The 24,543-nt window shown below is 41.5% G+C and overlaps 1 protein-coding gene across 1 annotated transcript; it reads left to right on the top strand.

The window, feature by feature from the left end:
• Window positions 1-15,243: 15,243 nt before the first annotated feature.
• LOC108133586 (pancreatic triacylglycerol lipase) lies at window positions 15,244-18,897 on the top strand. The gene is made up of 3 exons (XM_017253576.3): window positions 15,244-15,768; window positions 17,049-17,953; window positions 18,013-18,897. The coding sequence occupies exons 1-3, from the start codon at window positions 15,651-15,653 to the stop codon at window positions 18,613-18,615; spliced, it is 1,626 nt and encodes a 541-aa protein (XP_017109065.2). The 5' UTR covers window positions 15,244-15,650; the 3' UTR covers window positions 18,616-18,897.
• The last annotated feature ends 5,646 nt before the right edge of the window (window positions 18,898-24,543 follow it).

A 24,543-nucleotide genomic window follows, 5' to 3' on the forward strand; every position in this document is an offset into this window, starting at 1 on the left:
TTTTTGGCAAAAATCCTGGGGTTCCCCTTGGAAAAGTGCGAATTCGGTTTTTCCTCAGTTTTTGGCGAATATCTTGGCTATTTCGCACCCGATCGTAAAAAGGGATGCCATTTAGGAATCAGGGATCCTTTCGCCGTCGATCTGCATCCAAGGATTCCTAAAATCCTCCAAAAAAAATTTTGGCTCGATTTTTGGCAAAAATCCTGGGGGTTCCCCTTGGAAAAGTGCGAATTCGGGTTTTCCTCAGTTTTTGGCGAATATCTTGGCTATTTCGCACCCGATCGTAAAAAGGGATGTCATTTAGGAATCAGGGATCCTTTCGCCGTCGATCTGCATCCAAGGATTCCTAAAATCCCCAAAAAAAAATTTTGGCTCGATTTTTGGCAAAAATCCTGGGGTTCCCCTTGGAAAAGTGCGAATTCGGGTTTTCCTCAGTTTTTGGCGAATATCTTGGCTATTTCGCACCGGATCGTAAAAAGGGATGCCATTTAGGAATCAGGGATCCTTTCGCCGTCGATCTGCATCCAAGGATTCCTAAAATCCCCAAAAAAAAATTTTGGCTCGATTTTTGGCAAAAATCCTGGTGGTTCCCCTTGGAAAAGTGCGAATTCGGGTTTTCCTCAGTTTTTGGCGAATATCTTGGCTATTTCGCACCCGATCGTAAAAAGGGATGTCATTTAGGAATCAGGGATCCTTTCGCCGTCGATCTGCATCCAAGGATTCCTAAAATCCCCAAAAAAAAATTTTGGCTCGATTTTTGGCAAAAATCCTGGGGTTCCCCTTGGAAAAGTGCGAATTCGGTTTTTCCTCAGTTTTTGGCGAATATCTTGGCTATTTCGCACCCGATCGTAAAAAGGGATGCCATTTAGGAATCAGGGATCCTTTCGCCGTCGATCTGCATCCAAGGATTCCTAAAATCCTCCAAAAAAAATTTTGGCTCGATTTTTGGCAAAAATCCTGGGGGTTCCAGGATTTTCCTCAGTTTTTGGCGAATATCTTGGCTATTTCGCACCCGATCGTAAAAAGGGATGCCATTTGGGAATCAGGGATCCTTTCGCCGTCGATCTGCATCCAAGGATTCCTAAAATCCTGCAAAAAAAATTTTGGCTCGATTTTTGGCAAAAATCCTGGGGGTTCCCCTTGGAAAAGTGCGAATTCGGGTTTTCCTCAGTTTTTGGCGAATATCTTGGCTATTTCGCACCGGATCGTAAAAAGGGATGCCATTTAGGAATCAGGGATCCTTTCGCCGTCGATCTGCATCCAAGGATTCCTAAAATCCCCAAAAAAAAAATTTTGGCTCGATTTTTGGCAAAAATCCTGTGGGTTCCCCTTGGAAAAGTGCGAATTCGGTTTTTCCTCAGTTTTTGGCGAATATCTTGGCTATTTCGCACCCGATCGTAAAAAGGGATGCCATTTAGGAATCAGGGATCCTTTCGCCGTCGATCTGCATCCAAGGATTCCTAAAATCCTCCAAAAAAATTTTGGCTCGATTTTTGGCAAAAATCTTGAGGGTTCCCCTTGGAAAAGTGCGAATTCGGGTTTTCCTCAGTTTTTGGCGAATATCTTGGCTATTTCGCACCGGATCGTAAAAAGGGATGCCATTTAGGAATCAGGGATCCTTTCGCCGTCGATCTGCATCCAAGGATTCCTAAAATCCCCAAAAAAAAATTTTGGCTCGATTTTTGGCAAAAATCCTGGTGGTTCCCCTTGGAAAAGTGCGAATTCGGGTTTTCCTCAGTTTTTGGCGAATATCTTGGCTATTTCGCACCCGATCGTAAAAAGGGATGTCATTTAGGAATCAGGGATCCTTTCGCCGTCGATCTGCATCCAAGGATTCCTAAAATCCCCAAAAAAAAATTTTGGCTCGATTTTTGGCAAAAATCCTGGGGTTCCCCTTGGAAAAGTGCGAATTCGGTTTTTCCTCAGTTTTTGGCGAATATCTTGGCTATTTCGCACCGGATCGTAAAAAGGGATGCCATTTAGGAATCAGGGATCCTTTCGCCGTCGATCTGCATCCAAGGATTCCTAAAATCCTCCAAAAAAAATTTGGGCTCGATTTTTGGCAAAAATCTTGAGGGTTCCCCTTGGAAAAGTGCGAATTCGGGTTTTCCTCAGTTTTTGGCGAATATCTTGGCTATTTCGCACCCGATCGTAAAAAGGGATGCCATTTAGGAATCAGGGAATCTTTTCGCCGTCGATCTGCATCCAAGGATTCCTAAAATCCTCCAAAAAAAATTTTGGCTCGATTTTTGGCAAAAATCCTGGGGGTTCCCCTTTGAAAAGTGCGAATTCGGGTTTTCCTCAGTTTTTGGCGAATATCTTGGCTATTTCGCACCCGATCGTAAAAAGGGATGTCATTTAGGAATCAGGGATCCTTTCGCCGTCGATCTGCATCCAAGGATTCCTAAAATCCCCAAAAAAAAATTTTGGCTCGATTTTTGGCAAAAATCCTGGGGTTCCCCTTGGAAAAGTGCGAATTCGGTTTTTCCTCAGTTTTTGGCGAATATCTTGGCTATTTCGCACCCGATCGTAAAAAGGGATGTCATTTAGGAATCAGGGATCCTTTCGCCGTCGATCTGCATCCAAGGATTCCTAAAATCCCCAAAAAAAAATTTTGGCTCGATTTTTGGCAAAAATCCTGGGGGTTCCCCTTGGAAAAGTGCGAATTCGGTTTTTCCTCAGTTTTTGGCGAATATCTTGGCTATTTCGCACCGGATCGTAAAAAGGGATGCCATTTAGGGATCAGGGATCCTTTCGCCGTCGATCTGCATCCAAGGATTCCTAAAATCCTCCAAAAAAAATTTGGGCTCGATTTTTGGCAAAAATCTTGAGGGTTCCCCTTGGAAAAGTGCGAATTCGGGTTTTCCTCAGTTTTTGGCGAATATCTTGGCTATTTCGCACCCGATCGTAAAAAGGGATGCCATTTAGGAATCAGGGATCCTTTCGCCGTCGATCTGCATCCAAGGATTCCTAAAATCCTCCAAAAAAAATTTTGGCTCGATTTTTGGCAAAAATCCTGGGGGTTCCCCTTTGAAAAGTGCGAATTCGGGTTTTCCTCAGTTTTTGGCGAATATCTTGGCTATTTCGCACCCGATCGTAAAAAGGGATGTCATTTAGGAATCAGGGATCCTTTCGCCGTCGATCTGCATCCAAGGATTCCTAAAATCCCCAAAAAAAAATTTTGGCTCGATTTTTGGCAAAAATCCTGGGGTTCCCCTTGGAAAAGTGCGAGTTCGGTTTTTCCTCAGTTTTTGGCGAATATCTTGGCTATTTCGCACCGGATCGTAAAAAGGGATGCCATTTAGGAATCAGGGATCCTTTCGCCGTCGATCTGCATCCAAGGATTCCTAAAATCCTCCAAAAAAAATTTTGGCTCGATTTTTGGCAAAAATCTTGAGGGTTCCCCTTGGAAAAGTGCGAATTCGGTTTTTCCTCAGTTTTTGGCGAATATCTTGGCTATTTCGCACCCGATCGTAAAAAGGGATGCCATTTGGAAATCAGGGATCCTTTCGCCGTCGATCTGCATCCAAGGATTCCTAAAATCCTCCAAAAAAAATTTTGGCTCGATTTTTGGCAAAAATCTTGAGGGTTCCCCTTGGAAAAGTGCGAATTCGGTTTTTCCTCAGTTTTTGGCGAATATCTTGGCTATTTCGCACCCGATCGTAAAAAGGGATGCCATTTAGGAATCAGGGATCCTTTCGCCGTCGATCTGCATCCAAGGATTCCTAAAATCCTCCAAAAAAAATTTTGGCTCGATTTTTGGCAAAAATCTTGAGGGTTCCCCTTGGAAAAGTGCGAATTCGGTTTTTCCTCAGTTTTTGGCGAATATCTTGGCTATTTCGCACCCGATCGTAAAAAGGGATGCCATTTAGGAATCAGGGATCCTTTCGCCGTCGATCTGCATCCAAGGATTCCTAAAATCCTCCAAAAAAAATTTTGGCTCGATTTTTGGCAAAAATCCTGGGGGTTCCCCTTGGAAAAGTGCGAATTCGGGTTTTCCTCAGTTTTTGGCGAATATCTTGGCTATTTCGCACCCGATCGTAAAAAGGGATGTCATTTAGGAATCAGGGATCCTTTCGCCGTCGATCTGCATCCAAGGATTCCTAAAATCCCCAAAAAAAAATTTTGGCTCGATTTTTGGCAAAAATCCTGGGGTTCCCCTTGGAAAAGTGCGAATTCGGTTTTTCCTCAGTTTTTGGCGAATATCTTGGCTATTTCGCACCCGATCGTAAAAAGGGATGCCATTTAGGAATCAGGGATCCTTTCGCCGTCGATCTGCATCCAAGGATTCCTAAAATCCTCCAAAAAAATTTTGGCTCGATTTTTGGCAAAAATCTTGAGGGTTCCCCTTGGAAAAGTGCGAATTCGGGTTTTCCTCAGTTTTTGGCGAATATCTTGGCTATTTCGCACCCGATCGTAAAAAGGGATGCCATTTAGGAATCAGGGATCCTTTCGCCGTCGATCTGCATCCAAGGATTCCTAAAATCCTCCAAAAAAAATTTTGGCTCGATTTTTGGCAAAAATCCTGGGGGTTCCCCTTGGAAAAGTGCGAATTCGGGTTTTCCTCAGTTTTTGGCGAATATCTTGGCTATTTCGCACCGGATCGTAAAAAGGAATGCCATTTAGGAATCAGGGATCCTTTCGCCGTCGATCTGCATCCAAGGATTCCTAAAATCCCCAAAAAAAAATTTTGGCTCGATTTTTGGCAAAAATCCTGGGGTTCCCCTTGGAAAAGTGCGAGTTCGGTTTTTCCTCAGTTTTTGGCGAATATCTTGGCTATTTCGCACCGGATCGTAAAAAGGGATGCCATTTAGGAATCAGGGATCCTTTCGCCGTCGATCTGCATCCAAGGATTCCTAAAATCCTCCAAAAAAAATTTTGGCTCGATTTTTGGCAAAAATCTTGAGGGTTCCCCTTGGAAAAGTGCGAATTCGGTTTTTCCTCAGTTTTTGGCGAATATCTTGGCTATTTCGCACCCGATCGTAAAAAGGGATGCCATTTGGGAATCAGGGATCCTTTCGCCGTCGATCTGCATCCAAGGATTCCTAAAATCCTGCAAAAAAAATTTTGGCTCGATTTTTGGCAAAAATCCTGGGGGTTCCCCTTGGAAAAGTGCGAATTCGGGTTTTCCTCAGTTTTTGGCGAATATCTTGGCTATTTCGCACCGGATCGTAAAAAGGGATGCCATTTAGGAATCAGGGATCCTTTCGCCGTCGATCTGCATCCAAGGATTCCTAAAATCCCCAAAAAAAAATTTTGGCTCGATTTTTGGCAAAAATCCTGTGGGTTCCCCTTGGAAAAGTGCGAATTCGGTTTTTCCTCAGTTTTTGGCGAATATCTTGGCTATTTCGCACCCGATCGTAAAAAGGGATGCCATTTAGGAATCAGGGATCCTTTCGCCGTCGATCTGCATCCAAGGATTCCTAAAATCCTCCAAAAAAATTTTGGCTCGATTTTTGGCAAAAATCTTGAGGGTTCCCCTTGGAAAAGTGCGAATTCGGGTTTTCCTCAGTTTTTGGCGAATATCTTGGCTATTTCGCACCGGATCGTAAAAAGGGATGCCATTTAGGAATCAGGGATCCTTTCGCCGTCGATCTGCATCCAAGGATTCCTAAAATCCCCAAAAAAAATTTTGGCTCGATTTTTGGCAAAAATCCTGTGGGTTCCCCTTGGAAAAGTGCGAATTCGGTTTTTCCTCAGTTTTTGGCGAATATCTTGGCTATTTCGCACCCGATCGTAAAAAGGGATGCCATTTAGGAATCAGGGATTCTTTCGCCGTCGATCTGCATCCAAGGATTCCTAAAATCCTCCAAAAAAAATTTTGGCTCGATTTTTGGCAAAAATCTTGAGGGTTCCCCTTGGAAAAGTGCGAATTCGGGTTTTCCTCAGTTTTTGGCGAATATCTTGGCTATTTCGCACCCGATCGTAAAAAGGGATGCCATTTAGGAATCAGGGATCCTTTCGCCGTCGATCTGCATCCAAGGATTCCTAAAATCCTCCAAAAAAAATTTTGGCTCGATTTTTGGCAAAAATCCTGGGGGTTCCCCTTGGAAAAGTGCGAATTCGGGTTTTTTTTTTTTTTTTTTTTTTTTTTTTTTTCGCGGTCTTTCAGAATTTGGAAATGGCTTGTGCATCAATAAGAGCATCAGCTAGCATTCCTGTATTCATCATAAAGCTTAGAGGCCCAGACGACCGAGGGGCGCTCAAGAAACGATTTGTTAGAGTATATTAAGTTATTTGTTAATTATTAAGCTAAGAGGAGTTAGTAAGGAAATTTAAAATTCTATATTTTAAATTAGATGGACAGGAAAGAGATGTAATAGAGTAGAGACCATTGTAGTTCGAACATAATACCCTAAAAGGGTCATGCAGTGCATATGTCGAACTACAACGGCTAAGGAACAGAGGACTAAAGTTTCGAGTCCTTCTATTAGGAATGTTGAAATTTAAGCGTGTTAGTAAATGCTGGCTATCTACATCCCCGTTGATAAGGTTTTGCAGAAAAACTACACCGAGCATTGTCCTACGATTTGTTAAGCTAGGTAAGTTAATAAGTAAAAGTCTGCTACTGTAGGATGGAAGCTGAAGATTTGCATCCCAGTATAGACCTCTAAGTGCAAATATTAAAAAGTTCTTTTGTACGGATTCTATGCGGTCCTTATGTACTCCATATTGGGGACTCCAGACACATGAACCGTACTCTAGTATCGGACGGACCAAAGAAATGAATAAAGTTTTGGTTATATAGGGGTCATTAAATTCTTTTGACCACCTTTTAATAAAACCAAGGACTCCTTTAGCCTTATTAACCATTAAGGAAATATGGTCGGCAAATTTAAGTTTTATGTCTAATAGGATGCCGAGATCATTAACCTGGGTTAATTTTTCTAAGGCAATCCCATTAATGGAATACGTAGCTTGCAGAGGGCAAGAACGATAAAAAGACATATGCTTGCATTTTGATCCATTAAGTATTAAATCATTAGCCAAACACCATTTTTGAAAGTTATCAAGGTCAGACTGAAGACTGCATTGGGCAGAGATGGATTTATACTGAAGACAAAGCTTTACATCATCTGCATACATAAGAACTAGAGAGTTCGTTAAAGCAGGGGGCAAGTCGTTTATAAAAAGCGTAAATAATAACGGGCCAAGATGACTTCCTTGAGGGACGCCGGATGTAGCACGGACCAGACGGGACTGTATGTTTTTAAATAAGACTCTTTGTGTCCTTCCATCTAGGTAGCTGGAGATCCACGTTAAGAGGTCTTTAGGAAAACCCAGCATATTCAGTTTACTCAACAAAAGTGAGTGATTAACTGAATCAAATGCTTTGCTGAAGTCTGTGTAAATTACATCGGTTTGATATCCCTTACAAAAGCCGTCTATGACAAAGGATGTCAACTCCAATAAGTTTGTGGTGGTGGAGCGACGCTTAATAAAGCCATGCTGACAAGGAGTGATGATCGAAGAGCAAAGGTGTTGCAAATGAGGGGTAATTAATTTTTCAAATAACTTTGGAATTGCCGACAACTTAGAGATGCCTCTGTAGTTGGCAGCCTCGGACTTTTTCCCCTTTTTATGTAGGGGAATTATAAATGATTCCTTCCACTTAAGGGGAAAAATCGAGGTTTCCAAAGATAAGTTGAAAAGTCTTAGAAGAGGTTTGCACAGAGCCCTGGCGCAGTATTTTAGCACACAGCCTGGTACTCCGTCGGGGCCTGGCGAATAAATGGGTTTTACCCTTAAAAGACCAGATAATAAGTTGCTCTCAGAAAAAGACGGACAGAAAATAAGATTTGCTGCTTGAATGTTATATGCATAAGGCTGATCAGTCAATTTAGGAGGAGAATAAGTTGTTTGAAAAAATTCTGCGAATAGATCGGCAATGGCCTGATCCGAAGTCGCAGAGGAATTTTCAAACATAAGCAGAGGTGAAAAAGATACGTGTTTACGCTTAGTGTTTACAAAATTATAAAACTGCTTTGGATCCTGAGTAAATTGAATCCGGCAGCGGTCAATATAATTCCTATAACATTCAGCGTTATGCACGGTAAAATTCGACCGAGCTAGTAGGTATCTTGAGAAATCAACACTACTGCAGGTTTTTTTATATTTAAGTAAAAGCTTATTTTTTTTATTTTTTAGGTTAGTGAGGGACCTTGTATACCAAGGAGGATTTGTTGAAGCGGACGGATGTTTCCAAGGCACACATGAGTCAAAAAATGTATTTAAAGTAAAATAAAATTTTTCTAAAGTGACATTAAGATCAGTGCACGCCAGAATATCAGACCAGTCAAATGTATCGATAAGGCTATTAAGTTTTTGAAAATCAGCTTTACGGAAACAGCGAATCTTATTTACCACGCTCGGAGACATCTGATCGATACCAGGAGTGGTTTCGATTGAGACCTCCAGCGTGGGGTGATATGGATCCTCTGGGGCTGAAAGGGGAAAAGCTCTGGAGAGAGCGGTACCATCTGGATCAGATACAAAACATAAGTCTAAGAGCCGACCTAGCGAATTTCTGACATGATTGATCTGACCTAGGGACATGTCAAACATGCCCGCGGTGAAGTCATGGTAAGTTATAAGTGACAAAGATGGTGAGTTATCGACGTTGGACCACTTTAATTCTGGGATATTAAAGTCGCCCACCGCTACGAGTTGGTCACGATCCGTCATAAGATTAGAGACGTATCGAATAGCGGACAAATGCTGCCAATATGTGGGCGGTTCAGACATAGGAGGTATATATGAACATGTAATGTATAAAGCTTTCACGGACATAGTGATTTTAACGCAAATAAATTCTATGTCACCAAACTCTTGGGATTTCACCTCTTCAGAAGCAAAAGTAGAGTCTACCGAAATGAGGACTCCACCTCCTCTTCGCTGAGATCGATCCCGTCTAAAAGTGGTGTACTTACTTGGAAAAACTTCGGAGCTAAAGATCTCCGGATTTAACCAAGTTTCTGTAAATGCTATTATATGGGATACAAAGAAAGAACTATCAGAATATAGCTTGGGGAGTTTGCTACGTAGCCCCCTAGTATTCTGATAGGTAAGAGTTAGTGAGGAAATTAGTTTTTTGGGTTAGAGGCCAAAGAAGAGGTGGAGGGTTGGTCAGTGGTTCCGATATTGGGAAGTCTCACTCCCACTGGTTTATTAACTTTTTTTTTAACGGAACTAGGCTGATGTTCTTGGACGAAAAGATTCTCTGGCCAAAAACTGGGAGAACAAATCGTCTTGAACATCAGCGCGGGCACACGAATCTTGAAAGAAGACGTGCGCCTTGTATAATTGTATTTAAATTTTTGTATGTCCTCCACCTTTATATCGGCTTTAGTTTTGGCTTTGATATAAGCCGAGATATCAATCTCTGAAGTATCAGGGGCAAGCCGAGAAACAAATATATGTTTCGATGGAGGAATCACCTGTAAGGGTTTTGGTGTCGCAGGTACAAGAACTGCAGCATCAGTCGGTGCCGGTGGTCCGGACTGTGGAATACCCTTTTGGGTGACCCTAATGGGGGTTTCGTTCCCTAGGACCTGTGGCATCACTTGAAGGGATGCCTCAGTTTTTGGCGAATATCTTGGCTATTTCGCACCGGATCGTAAAAAGGAATGCCATTTAGGAATCAGGGATCCTTTCGCCGTCGATCTGCATCCAAGGATTCCTAAAATCCCCAAAAAAAAATTTTGGCTCGATTTTTGGCAAAAATCCTGTGGGTTCCCCTTGGAAAAGTGCGAATTCGGTTTTTCCTCAGTTTTTGGCGAATATCTTGGCTATTTCGCACCGGATCGTAAAAAGGGATGCCATTTAGGAATCAGGGATCCTTTCGCCGTCGATCTGCATCCAAGGATTCCTAAAATCCCGAAAAAAAAATTTTGGCTCGATTTTTGGCAAAAATCTTGAGGGTTCCCCTTGGAAAAGTGCGAATTCGGTTTTTCCTCAGTTTTTGGCGAATATCTTGGCTATTTCGCACCCGATCGTAAAAAGGGATGCCATTTAGGAATCAGGGATCCTTTCGCCGTCGATCTGCATCCAAGGATTCCTAAAATCCTCCAAAAAAAATTTTGGCTCGATTTTTGGCAAAAATCTTGGGGGTTCCCCTTGGAACAGTGCGAATTCGGTTTTTCCTCAGTTTTTGGCGAATATCTTGGCTATTTCGCACCCGATCGTAAAAAGGAATGCCATTTAGGAATCAGGGATCCTTTCGCCGTCGATCTGCATCCAAGGATTCCTAAAATCCCGAAAAAAAAATTTTGGCTCGATTTTTGGCAAAAATCTTGGGGGTTCCCCTTGGAAAAGTGCGAATTCGGTTTTTCCTCAGTTTTTGGCGAATATCTTGGCTATTTCGCACCCGATCGTAAAAAGGAATGCCATTTAGGAATCAGGGATCCTTTCGCCGTCGATCTGCATCCAAGGATTCCTAAAATCCTCCAAAAAAAATTTTGGCTCGATTTTTGGCAAAAATCTTGAGGGTTCCCCTTGGAAAAGTGCGAATTCGGTTTTTCCTCAGTTTTTGGCGAATATCTTGGCTATTTCGCACCGGATCGTAAAAAGGGATGCCATTTAGGAATCAGGGATCCTTTCGCCGTCGATCTGCATCCAAGGATTCCTAAAATCCTCCAAAAAAAATTTTGGCTCGATTTTTGGCAAAAATCCTGGGGGTTCCCCTTGGAAAAGTGCGAATTCGGTTTTTCCTCAGTTTTTGGCGAATATCTTGGCTATTTCGCACCCGATCGTAAAAAGGGATGCCATTTAGGAATCAGGGATCCTTTCGCCGTCGATCTGCATCCAAGGATTCCTAAAATCCTCCAAAAAAAATTTTGGCTCGATTTTTGGCAAAAATCTTGGGGGTTCCCCTTGGAACAGTGCGAATTCGGTTTTTCCTCAGTTTTTGGCGAATATCTTGGCTATTTCGCACCCGATCGTAAAAAGGAATGCCATTTAGGAATCAGGGATCCTTTCGCCGTCGATCTGCATCCAAGGATTCCTAAAATCCTCCAAAAAAAATTTTGGCTCGATTTTTGGCAAAAATCTTGGGGGTTCCCCTTGGAAAAGTGCGAATTCGGGTTTTCCTCAGTTTTTGGCGAATATCTTGGCTATTTCGCACCCGATCGTAAAAAGGGATGCCATTTAGGAATCAGGGATCCTTTCGCCGTCGATCTGCATCCAAGGATTCCTAAAATCCTCCAAAAAAATTTTGGCTCGATTTTTGGCAAAAATCTTGAGGGTTCCCCTTGGAAAAGTGCGAATTCGGTTACGATTCGCACGATCCTTTTTACGATCCGGTGCGAAATAGCCAAGATATTCGCCAAAAACTGAGGAAAACCCGAATTCGCACTTTTCCAAGGGGAACCCCCAGGATTTTTGCCAAAAATCGAGCCAAAATTTTTTTTGGAGGATTTTAGGAATCCTTGGATGCAGATCGACGGCGAAAGGATCCCTGATTCCTAAATGGCATCCCTTTTTACGATCGGGTGCGAAATAGCCAAGATATTCGCCAAAAACTGAGGAAAACCCGAATTCGCACTTTTCCAAGGGGAACCCTCAAGATTTTTGCCAAAAATCGAGCCAAAATTTTTTTTGGAGGATTTTAGGAATCCTTGGATGCAGATCGACGGCGAAAGGATCCCTGATTCCTAAATGGCATTCCTTTTTACGATCGGGTGCGAAATAGCCAAGATATTCGCCAAAAACTGAGGAAAAACCGAATTCGCACTGTTCCAAGGGGAACCCCCAGGATTTTTGCCAAAAATCGAGCCAAAATTTTTTTTTGAGTATTTTAGGAATCCTTGGATGCAGATCGACGGCGAAAGGATCCCTGATTCCTAAATGGCATCCCCTTTTACGATCCGGTGCGAAATAGCCAAGATATTCGCCAAAAACTGAGGAAAACCCGAATTCGCACTTTTCCAAGGGGAACCCCCAGGATTTTTGCCAAAAATCGAGCCCAAATTTTTTTTGGAGGATTTTAGGAATCCTTGGATGCAGATCGACGGCGAAAGGATCCCTGATTCCTAAATGGCATCCCTTTTTACGATCGGGTGCGAAATAGCCAAGATATTCGCCAAAAACTGAGGAAAACCCGAATTCGCACTTTTCCAAGGGGAACCCCCAGGATTTTTGCCAAAAATCGAGCCAAAATTTTTTTTGGAGGATTTTAGGAATCCTTGGATGCAGATCGACGGCGAAAGGATCCCTGATTCCTAAATGGCATCCCTTTTTACGATCGGGTGCGAAATAGCCAAGATATTCGCCAAAAACTGAGGAAAACCCGAATTCGCACTTTTCCAAGGGGAACCCCCAGGATTTTTGCCAAAAATCGAGCCAAAATTTTTTTTGGAGGATTTTAGGAATCCTTGGATGCAGATCGACGGCGAAAGGATCCCTGATTCCTAAATGGCATCCCTTTTTACGATCCGGTGCGAAATAGCCAAGATATTCGCCAAAAACTGAGGAAAAACCGAATTCGCACTTTTCCAAGGGGAACCCCCAGGATTTTTGCCAAAAATCGAGCCAAATTTTTTTTTGGGGATTTTAGGAATCCTTGGATGCAGATCGACGGCGAAAGGATCCCTGATTCCTAAATGGCATCCCTTTTTACGATCCGGTGCGAAATAGCCAAGATATTCGCCAAAAACTGAGGAAAAACCGAATTCGCACTTTTCCAAGGGGAACCCTCAAGATTTTTGCCAAAAATCGAGCCAAAATTTTTTTTGGAGGATTTTAGGAATCCTTGGATGCAGATCGACGGCGAAAAGATCCCTGATTCCTAAATGGCATCCCTTTTTACGATCGGTTGCGAAATAGCCAAGATATTCGCCAAAAACTGAGGAAAAACCGAATTCGCACTTTTCCAAGGGGAACCCCCAGGATTTTTGCCAAAAATCGAGCCCAAAGGAGCAAAAGTGGGGAAATTGCGAAAATCCACATTTTTGTAGGGGTACCCCTAAGAAAAATTTCTAAAAATTTCAAAACGATATTTAAGCAATGTTTTGAATGAGGAAAGTCGCTTTTGGGTTCGCTAATTACAAAATGGCACTTTATTCTATCCGGATCGGATAGAATTTGTTATGTTTAATATCTATGTTCTCCATCAAAATTTTTGAAAAGGCTTCGAGCTGACACTGATCTACGTAAACAGTAATCTCCTTGGGGGTCTCTTGGCCCTGCCTCTGATTACATCGACGTAGTTATTTAATATTCCAGATTGTTTGCTCGATTTCCAGGCTACTGTTTACGTTCGCTGCAAATAAACTTTGATTTAATATGCAGTATAGAGAAGTATATGCAGTATAGAATGCACTTTATAACCGATTTTGGTTGTGTTTCGGATTCCGTAAACAATTACATTAGCGAGGGCTTGGCTCTGAGTGTGGAATTGCGAAGGCAATGCAAGTGGATTTTTGAACCGGAATCAATTTTTGGTTTCAAAGTTCGATGCTTATCGGATCAAGTGGCTATATATACATATATGTCTATTAAAATAATTATATATAGAGATTTATTTTTATATGGCTGCTGTCATGCGGAAGTAAGCAGCTTTTGAGTCATCTTCTTCAAAGTATCTTAAAGTTGCAAAATGCTTATTTTGTATATTTTGATAGATGTTGATGAAAGAAGAGTTTTGTTTTTTTTTTTAAATATACACTCGCACAAGGCAGAAAGTGTCGTAAACACAAAATAATGACAAAGATGAATAAAGAATGTGTTTATAATATATGTATTTACTTGGCTGTGATAACAAGATTACCCTCTGCTGTCTGTCATCGATCAGAGTTTGTTTCATCTTGACGTCAATGGGCGCAATATTGGAGATCCTGGTGGATTTTACCGATCGAAAAACCCGTAAACACCTTCTCCGGACTTTGGACGCCTCGAAAGCGAAACGGGATTATGTTCTGCCACTGATAACGTTATTCCGAACGGTAATGGAAACGGGAATACCAGCCAGACACTGACACTAACACCACCTGTCGAAGGGGGGCATTTGGGGGGCCTGTCACTTGACACAGTTTCCGAGGAAATATATTCGATTGGGACACTCACAAAAATAAATAGGCGTATAGTTAGTTATTTAAGGTATTTTGTAAAAGTATTTATTAAAACATAATGTCTAATGTTTATATTATAATTATAAGTATATTATAATTCACATTATATAGATGTAGGATAATTTATCTTAAGCTCTAAAATAAATCATCAGATTTCAAAGTATAATTGACTAGAATAATGACTTTCACGTGTTTCGAATCAACGATTAAAAAATAACTTTTATTCGTAAGTAAACTATATACCTATATATGTATATATATATCTAATATCTGTTATTGATTTTTTTTTTCTTAGAAAACATCTGTAAAAACTAAACTGAGTACTTTCCTAGAAATAAATCTGACCTAGCTGTTACCTAAAACCTTAAAATATTTTTCTCTGATCATTTCTTGAAACTTAAAACTATAAAATGTATACAAATATTTTCCTACAGTGTTTATTCGGAACAAAAAACATCTGTTGCTGGAAAAAGTCGAGGGAGGGACTGACTATTGCATCTATTTTCGATCGGGGGATACCTCCTACCACCCCCCACTGGGCCCCCTATCAGCTGGGATCCGCTGGCGGTCACTTTGTTGTCGTTGCAGTGTAGCCCCTCCACTCTCCACCCACCCGCTTATCAACAAAAAAAAAAACAGCCCGCCAGCCGTTGATGTACTTTGCATCTGCACTGAGCGAAAAAATTGATGGGTTTGGTGGTGTTATCATAGAACCAGGGCCAAAGCACGCATCCCCGCCCCCACGACAATCGGACCCCAAGTCGCGTGCTACAGATCAGTGATCAGTGATGATGTTATAGAGGAGGGTATTTAATATTTATTGTTATTTTAAATTAATATAAGAACTTGAAAGAGTTATTAAGAGACTATTATGGTCTTAAATTAAATATTAAAATGTATAAGATATACAAAAACCTATGAAAGATTTTCTTAAAAGCTATATAATAATATAAAGCCCTAAATTTGAACTCCAAAATGTATACCAAAGTATAGGCCTTAATATATATTTTACCCTTTAAATTTTAGCTTATTTTTTAATTTAAATTTAAGAAAATGTAGTTAAAAAATAGCCAAACTATCAGCATTATCAACTCTGGCTTCGGATGCGCTTTTTTTTCGCCTTCGGCTTGACTTCGGCTTTTGGGTTCTTCGGGCGGGCATAAAAATTGCGTGGGCTTCGCCGATCCGCTCAGTGCTTGGACGGTTCTCAAGTGAAACGGATCGTAGGGAATCCACCAGATCTCACACAGATATATAACCTCAAGGAGGTGATATAGAGGAGGCTAGCCAGAAGGGCCGCAAATCTAACGGCAAACCAAGAGACAGTCGATAAGATTAATTTAATTAAAAGTGGAAAAAAGCAAAGCGATCGATCGATCGATCTATTGGATCGCAACTCGTACATTAGCCATTAGATAAGAATTAAAAAAAAAAATAAGAGCTCGAGTGGCGACTAGAAGTTCAAGTGATTTGTGACTAAAACAAAAGTGACAAAAAAATAATACCACCCACCCCACGAGACATAATAATATGATCCAAGAGTGATTCAAAGAAAGGGCTTTAAACTAACAAAAAATATCCAAAATGTATGTGGCAAATACCACGGGCGGCCTAATGCTGCAGACCATGTTGTATTTGGCTAATCGGACCAGTCGGGCGACACTCAACACCTTGGTGGACCTGCCACCGGCAACCAAAAGTGGTAAGTCATTCGATCTGGGTGCCACATGTGGCATATCAATCACTCTCTAGATCCAGATTGCAATATGCTACACGAAAAGTGGCACAAAACCAATGGGGTTTAATGAACTTTTGTAGATTATTTTTTTTGTTAAGAAATATAGGAGGCTGATATAGATCTAAGACTTGATGAATTTCTGAGCCATTTTCTAGATAAATCTTGGCCTTGTTTTTATTTCCAAATAGTTACCAAAGTCAAGCTTAAAAAGTAGTATTACCTTACCACTTTTCTTAGGCAAATTGTAGCTTTTGTTTGGGCTTTTAGGCCCACTAAGTGGTCTGCTTTGGTTTGTTTTCCAATCAAACACTTATTGGCAGTTCACTCAACCTTTTTGGGGACACATGAGTGATCATTATCATCCAACTAGTCGAAAGAACTAGCGTTCCATGGAAACAAGTGCACTTGCCGCAATTTGATTTGCAAATCAGGGACAGTATCGTGTGATTCTCTATGGCGTATGGCTTTATTTCGTATCTAATCGACAAAACTTCCGATACAAGCGGAAAGCTATATAGAAGATATAGATTCGAGGGACAGAGCAGAGAAGAAAACGCGTCAGAAGAATGACGATAATGGTCAGTCGAGCGGAAGAAGTGATTCATATTGGAGGTAGACGAAGGCACACGACAGCCTGGAGGCTATTTAGGGGGGGTCTTCCCAAATATCCATATCCATATCCATTTCCGACCACTGTTTATCATGCCTCGTTGACTCGAAGGCCACAAACAAAAAAATAGATATTTTCAATTATGGACCCTATTTGAGAATTATCAATGCAATAGGGTCTACAAGAAAGGTCTTATTAAAGATTTACGCTCCGACAATCATGGGACGGTTAATAGACCAAACAGGGTTTATTCTAAGGTCGTTCAATATTATTTTATTATAATTTTAAATATTTTTTTAAAGAAGTTTTTAGAGTTGGGAAGGACTGGGACTAAGTTTTTATCAAAAAAAAATCTTGATAAGGTTTTTTAAAATAATTTTTAAAGCGCTTCCATCCTCCAGTTATTTCCTGAGGCTAATTATAATTCCAATGATTTGCCTAAAAGTCACTTCCAAACAATCTCATTATCAGGTTTCGTTGAGCTATTCCGAAAAAGAGCTATTATTGATAGTTATGGGCCTTATCAGATCGACACCTGCTCTGGGTTTATGGCCAAATAAAGCCGTCAACAATTTCCAGTCACGCTTCGCCTTCCAATAATTCTTGCCTCGTTTTTTCCCACAATCCCTTCCAGACATTAACGAGGTCAAGTGCTTTGGCGTCTACGGCTGTTTTCCCATCAATGGACCCTGGAATACGGTGACCCGAACCATTGGCGTGCATCCCCAGAAACCCTCGGAAATAGAGCCCCATTTCACGTTGCACACGCGGAAGGAACTGGATCAGCCACTGTACTTGGATCTCAATGATCCGGATGGTATCCAAGGCATGGGCGTGGATCCGCATGGCAAGATCTTCCTTCTTGTTCATGGGTATCTGGAGTCGGGTGAGATACCATGGATGTTGGACCTGGCTAAAGCTCTACTGCATCATGAGCCGCAGGGCAAGGCGGCGGTGGTGCTGATAGATTGGGGTGGTGGTGCCAGTCCTCCGTATGTCCAGGCTGTGGCGAATATCCGGTTGGTGGGTGCCATTACCGCCCATGTGGTGCACATGCTCTACGAGGAGCTGAAGCTGCCCAATCTCTCAAAAGTCCACATCATTGGCCACTCCCTGGGCGCCCATTTGTCCGGCTATGCGGGCTACCATCTCCAGCGGGACTTTGGCTTGAAGATGAACAGGATTACTGGACTGGATCCGGCTGCTCCCCTCTTCACGGATACGGATCCCATTGTCCGTCTGGATCCCACAGATGCCCATTTCGTGGATATTGTCCACACGGATGCAAATCCTCTGATGAAAGGCGGTCTGGGCATCAATATGCGTCTGGGGCATGTGGACTTCTTTCCCAATGGGGGCTTCGATAATCCGGGCTGCAACAAGAAGTTCCAGGACGTGGTCAAGAGCAATCGGAAGGCCACTCTCTTCCTGACCATGCAGGAGTTCCTCGGCTGCAACCACATCCGCAGTGAGCAGTACTTCACGGAGAGCATCGGCTCCAAGTGCCCTTTCCTGGGCATCACCTGTGACTCCTTTGAGGTGAGTTTCCGGTTCTCCTTAAACCCAACAAGGTTCTAACAACTTCTATAATCTTTCAGAGCTTCAAGGACCACAAATGCATCAGCTGCGAGGAACCGGGACACACCTGCCTGCGCATGGGCTATCACAGCCAGGAGGACTACCAGGAGCAGGTGAATCTCGGCCACATCAAGCAGGGCGACTCCCCCGGAGTCTTCTATCTGTGGACCGGGGACAGGAAGCCCTTCTGCCGGCTGCACTACCGGATCACGGTGCGAATGTCCGCCCACGATGAGAGCACGCTGCACGGCGGAGAGGTGGGCATCCTGTCCGTCCGGGTGCACGATGGGAAGACTATGCACAAGAAGAAGCGAGCCTCCACGGAGCTGATGAAGTTCTCGACAAAGTCCATGTACTTTGAGCCGGGCTACGAGTACAAGGCCGTGGTGGCCGGGCGGGATCTCGAGAATCCGGAATACGCCACCGTACACTGGGAGTATCCGACCAGCATTCTCAATCCGCTTACCTGGCGCATCCTGTCTTCGCCCAGGATCTATCTGGAGTATATCCTGATCGAGGTGATGGAGTCCACGGATCTGTACCTCAAGCTGTGTCCCCAGAACGAGGGCGCCATCCTATCCGGTGCCGAGAATGTCCTGCGCTCCGAGTTCTGCAAGGATTAAGGATTAAGGTCTCCATCCCCCATTATGAATAATCCCCCCATCTGCTTGGAACACTTTTTTCAAAACTCGCGGGCCAAAAGAGTAAGTCCCATCATCAGAATATGGTTGCAAACCAGAATAAAGACATGGAGGTAAAGCCAAGACATCCACCACACAGCGCTGTGTGTCTCGGCTTTGGGATCAGTTTAGGCTGCTATAAAAAAAGTGTTCCCAGGAGTACAGCTTGTATTTTATTATAGTATTGTTTATAGTTTGCTGAAGAAGAAATGCCTAAAATTGTCATTTATTTGTAATTTATTTCATTTTTTTTAATTATGATTAGCAATTATGGTTATTATGTTTTTTTTTTTTGAATATATAAAATGTAGTTATATTACATTGATGTAGACTAATTTAATTTAAATAAAATGCAATTATAAAAACAAGTGTATTTAATAGGTCTTTATAGGGTAATCAGAATACTCTTTTTTGACAAAAAAAAGGGTATAAAATATAGTTGGGGGAATCTCACACACATTCCATGACACGGTTCCCCCGAATGGTGTGTGTTTCTTGTTGATGTTAATATTTTAAATTCTTATCGGGGCAAATGTATCTATCGCATGCATGTGTATCTTTTACATATAATTGATATTATCTGCATTGATTCCGACTCGTTTCCAACCTCGTTCGCTGCCGTCTACCACAAAATTTGACTTTAACTCCGTTTCGGTTTCGATTTCGGTTTCTGTTTGGGTTTCTGTGGCTCTGGGTCTTTGTTTTATGATCGAACATTTGGACATTCCATTGCTCTACGGACAGCCCCCGGGGCCTGACTATAGACACTGGAAAAAATACTTTGAAAAGTAAGGGTTTCATTTGGAATAAAGGGAGGACCTTTCTAACAAGTTCTATAAATTTAAAAAAAATATTTTAGGCTTGATTTTATTAATTTTCTTACGTAAATAGTTTCTCTAAAATCCTAAAAACCTATTTATTATTTAATCTGTAAAGCAAATAATTTTTTAGTATTTTTCCCAGTGCATTTTTACCTCCAATCTCAATCTCAACCTTAACCGCAATCACAGCTCCAAAATGTTGGCCCATAAATATGTTGACAGAGACAGAGACGGAGCATATGAGACACAGAAAGAGATGGCTAAAAGAAACAGAAAGAGAGGGATAGATTAAGGGATGGGGAACGGGGGCCCAGTTGATGATCATGTTGACAATGTTTCGCTGGAGTTCATTTCATTCCGTTTCGATTCGATTCTGAGAATTGAAATTGTTTGAAAACCTTTTCATGTTTTGACTTTTGCTGCTCCACCTGTCCCCTGTCCCCTGACCCTGCCACTGCCACTACCCCACCCCCTCGTGACACACACACAGTGCCATACCCCACCCATGGATGCCCACTTATTCCCATGATATGCATTCATTAATAATGTTAATCGATTTGGGATAACTCTCGATCGAGACAGGGGCCTTCTTCAAACTTTTCAATGCCCAGTTGCCACCGAATGTCGTCTTACTTGTCACTTGTTGCATGTAGCACAAAGAAATAAAATATATAATAAGAAAAAATGGGTTAAGTTAAGGGGGAAATATATTTATATTATTTGAAAAACAAAAATTCTACAAATTGTTTGTCATTTGCATAATATGGCTAAGTGCCCTGCTCTCTACCATAATTTTGTGGCAGCTGCAAGTCGTCTGCCTGGTTCTAGCCTCTTAATTAGTTCACCTTGGCCCCGACTTCCTTTTTCCTACTCCTCTAGGGATTTTCAGGGCAATAATTTTCCCCAATTTCCCCCTTTCATAGAGGCAGCGGCATTAATCAGTGTGGCGGCCCGGCTGAGAGACATCAAATGGAGCTCAAATCAAAATGTCATAATTTCAGACCCGGGCACGGCAACATCAGCGACAATCCGTCAACAGGCCTGCAGATTTATCCTCACCCCCCTCTAGTCTTGGAGTATCCACCCATTCCACCCAATCCACCCACTCATTCTGTCACTCCTCCGTTTAATTAGTTGGACGCGCCGGCGTCGCAAACAAATCACATAATTATGATTGAACGCAGGCAGCGCCAAAAAAACTCTTTTATTTTCTAGATATTCTTCCCCCTTTTTTTTCTAAAAGATTTGAATCCCCCAGCTCTCCAGCACCAATGCTCCTGTATCCCCCTGCCTGCCTGGTTGCCCCCGCTGTGTGGCACAATTTGGGGTTTCCTTTATGGGACTTTTGGAGAAGACGCGTGCATATAAATATAAATCAGAGCCGGCTCACAGCTGCCGTAATTGAATGCAAATGTCCATCCAAAAATACGATGGTTCTAAAGTGTATAGTATATATACATATATACCCCTCTTGAAGGCGACAATCTGCTCTAAATTATCACGTGTAGGTGCCGGCCGCCCCTGGAATGATGCTCCATTGTGTTTGCTGGCGATGCGTGGAAAACTAATTTCCCACTCCCGGTTTCCCGCTGGCATTTTCCTGTGCCATTCATCTTCTACATTTCTCTGATATTCATAATTTGTGGCGTGTGCTGAGATCCCCTCCAGCTCCCCGGCCCACTCTTCTATTGCCCAGACGACGCCCCTGCCTGATGGGAGCAGTACGAGGCCGAGGAGTCGCCTCCTTTTTGGCGTGTTTGGTAAATTGCACCACGTGTTTTTGATAATGACGACATAATTACGCCCAGCCAAGTGACAAGCAGAAAGATCAGAGACAGTTCTAAGAGAGGTAATGCTTTTTAAAATACAAAAATATTTAAAGAATAGTATGGAATATTTGAAGCCTCTTCCCATAGTCATAACTTGACCAAAAATGCAGTATTTTTTCTTTAAAGTTCTAGAAACTAAATACCTTAAATTCAACCTCTTAGATCTATAAACCCCCTTATTATTAAGAATCTACCATTCAGTCGCCCCTCGCCAGTAGGAAGATCTAAACAAATGAAATGTCAAAAATGCAAAACAACAAACAAAAATACAAAGCCACAAGGATAATGGATAATGTATAATGGCTGATGGGAGAGGAGAGAGGAGAGATGGGGGGCGAGGGTAAGTGGGGGGGGAGGGAGCGATAGCTGGTAACCGCCCGCGGTCACTTAGAGCACTAATTTAAATATCATTAGTAAACAATTAAAACAAAGAAACGTGCGACAAAGCCAGAAGCCACAAAGGACTAAGAACTAAAGGACTAAAGGAACCAAAAGGACCCACTGAAAAAAAGGGACCACAAAGCAAGTCGCTCTCTTTATCCTGTCACCGCCCACAAAAGGCCGCAAGGCGTGGCAGTGACAGGACTAAACTGGAGGAAGGGTGCATATAAATGTCAGCAAGAAAAACCTTAAAAATTGAAAAGTTTTTGAAAAAGGACTAGAGTCGAATTTTAGTTACCCTTTTTGGTAAATTTTATATAAGGATAAGGATGTTTAGGATATACTTATGAGGAAGGTTTGGGATGTTAATAGGATGTTTTGATTTTATAAAGCTTAACTTAATAATAGAACATGTCCAAGATATCTCTTTCCTTATTTCTGAAAAATATTAAAAGCTAATTAAAACATGCAAACAATATTTAAGAAAAAGATATAGCAAGCTTTTCTATTTTATTTAGAGTCCTTTGCCATAGATCCTGTTGAAAATTCATCTATAATTGGCTGTATTTTTTCAACTCCCCCTCGGCAAGCCCTCCTGTTAATTTCATTTGGAATACAATTTGTCAAAACAGCTGAAAATCGTGCCTTATCGATGCTGGAGTAGAGCACATGGTCCTTGTGGTCCTGGAGGACCAGACTAATGGAGGAAGGTCCTCATTCCCTTGTCTATGCTGTTGCTGGTTTTTATTTATAATCCAACCGGCAGTCACGTGTCCTGGCGCTGGCGGCCAAATGGGCAATCCACCGGAATACGGATACGGTTTGTTGGATTCGGTCACCTGATGATGCTTTTCCCAGGACCTGCCTCAGCCATCCCCCTACCTAACCTGATAGCGAGAGAGAAGCTGGCAAGCCTGGTAATATGATCCCTGCGTGCCAGGGCATAATTTGTTATTTTGGCTATCGCATTATTATGTGCCTGCCTTTTGTGCTGACGACGATGTTGATTATTTTCCGTACTTTCCATTAAAAGATGGAAACACAGGAGTTGTAGTCTGTAGCTGGAGCTCCTGCTCCTCCTCACCTTTTTGTGAAAATATCGATTACATTACTCTGAAAGTTTTCGTTTCGTTTCGTTACGCCAAAAAAAAATAAATATAAATGCGAATGGAAAGCGACTGAGGAGACAAAAGAATCCTCAGAACAAAAGCGGCCAAAACCAAAATTCACTTTATTATTTTTATTTTTTTGGCTTGGTTTGGTTTTGTTTTCGAGAAGCCTCCCGCCAGAAAAGATATAACCATAAATAAGGGTAATAAAAGTGATGCTCAGTTGTCGCAGTTCCTGCAGCTGCATCTTCTCAGCTACACAGATACGGATACGTGCGTTGTCTTGCCCAGATACAGATACTTTCGCTCTTCGCCGATCCAAAGATATGTCTTGGCGAATAAATATTACTCGATTGCCAATAATCATAACACTAACTCACTCGCCAAAAAGGCCCTAATGAGTTCCTCTCATCGCAGGGATTCCATCTTCAGGTGGAAATGTATCTTCTAGGTTCTCACGGTTTTTAAATAAAAGGAGCTTTAAGGTTATGGAGATACTCTTTTTTTAAGTAGGTATTTTGAGGAATTTGTACCTTAAGCTTTCAAATAAAATAAATATTCAGCATATAGGTCTATCCAAATTCCTTAAAATAAATTCCTCTACCTATTTTCTCTTTAAAAAAAATCCATATATTGCCTTTGGCTATTCTTGAATTTATTCAAGTAGTTTCTTTTTTTCACTTAAGCAATCTAGGATTATTTTGCACTTAAAAAAAACAAACTGTGTGGATAATCATTGTAAAGATTATAGGCATCGCATAATAGACATCGACATTTGTATATTTCTAATAATAAGTATTTAAAAAAAAACAATATAAGTTGGACTTGGAACGGTCAATGAAATCTTGTACACCCCCTCCACTAAATATATAGTTTTTTGTTCATTATTATTTTTGATCTAGGATCTGGGCTGTGACTGCCAAACAATCGCAAAGGTCGAGTATGCGAGACTCCTGTAAAAGGAGCCGCCTCGTCAGGCCAAATGCTCTTTTTTTTTATACATATCCTGAATCCGAATCCATGTCCATTGTTATCCCATTCAGAACAAAGGACAAAGGATGTGCGGAGGATGAGAAGTTGAGAGGTTGGTGGATGTGAGGGGCGAGAGTTATTAAAAACAATATTCGAGGGCTTAGCCGGTAACGCCTGGATGGGCAGAGTCGAATGGGGAGTGGACTTATCTCGCATCTCGGCATTAACACTTTAGCACACACACACCAGCACACACTCGGACACAAGCACACATATGGCACAAAATGGCCGCCAAAGGTCGTGTATATATATCTTGATATATATCTACAATCTTTGATCCACTTGGCACTCTTTAAACACACTTTTTCTCCTCAAATGGTTAGGATTTTGGTTGTGACTTAAAAATTACAGAAAATTTAGAAGTTGAATATTAAATTAAAAATATTTTATTTTAAGGTATTTTTAAGTAAGCAAAGCAAGTTTTGTGAGTAAATATAAATATATACATAAGTATTTACTTTAAAACAATTTTTAAAAGTTCAAAGTTTTCAAAATTACTGTAGAGACTTTCTTCAAAAGAAATTCAAAAATATAGGTTAAAAAATCTATATAATTTAATCACAAATTACATTTATGATAAATTATTAAAAACTTTAAAGACTTCTTAAGCCTCTTTGTAAAAAAAGTAGTTTTGCTTTAAAAACAATTTGAAAAATAACAAAAAATTAATATTATTTTGAAGAAAAAGAATAACCTATA

Source organism: Drosophila bipectinata, chromosome XL (genome assembly GCF_030179905.1).
Source record: "Drosophila bipectinata strain 14024-0381.07 chromosome XL, DbipHiC1v2, whole genome shotgun sequence".
Taxonomy (NCBI): Eukaryota; Metazoa; Arthropoda; class Insecta; order Diptera; family Drosophilidae; genus Drosophila; species Drosophila bipectinata.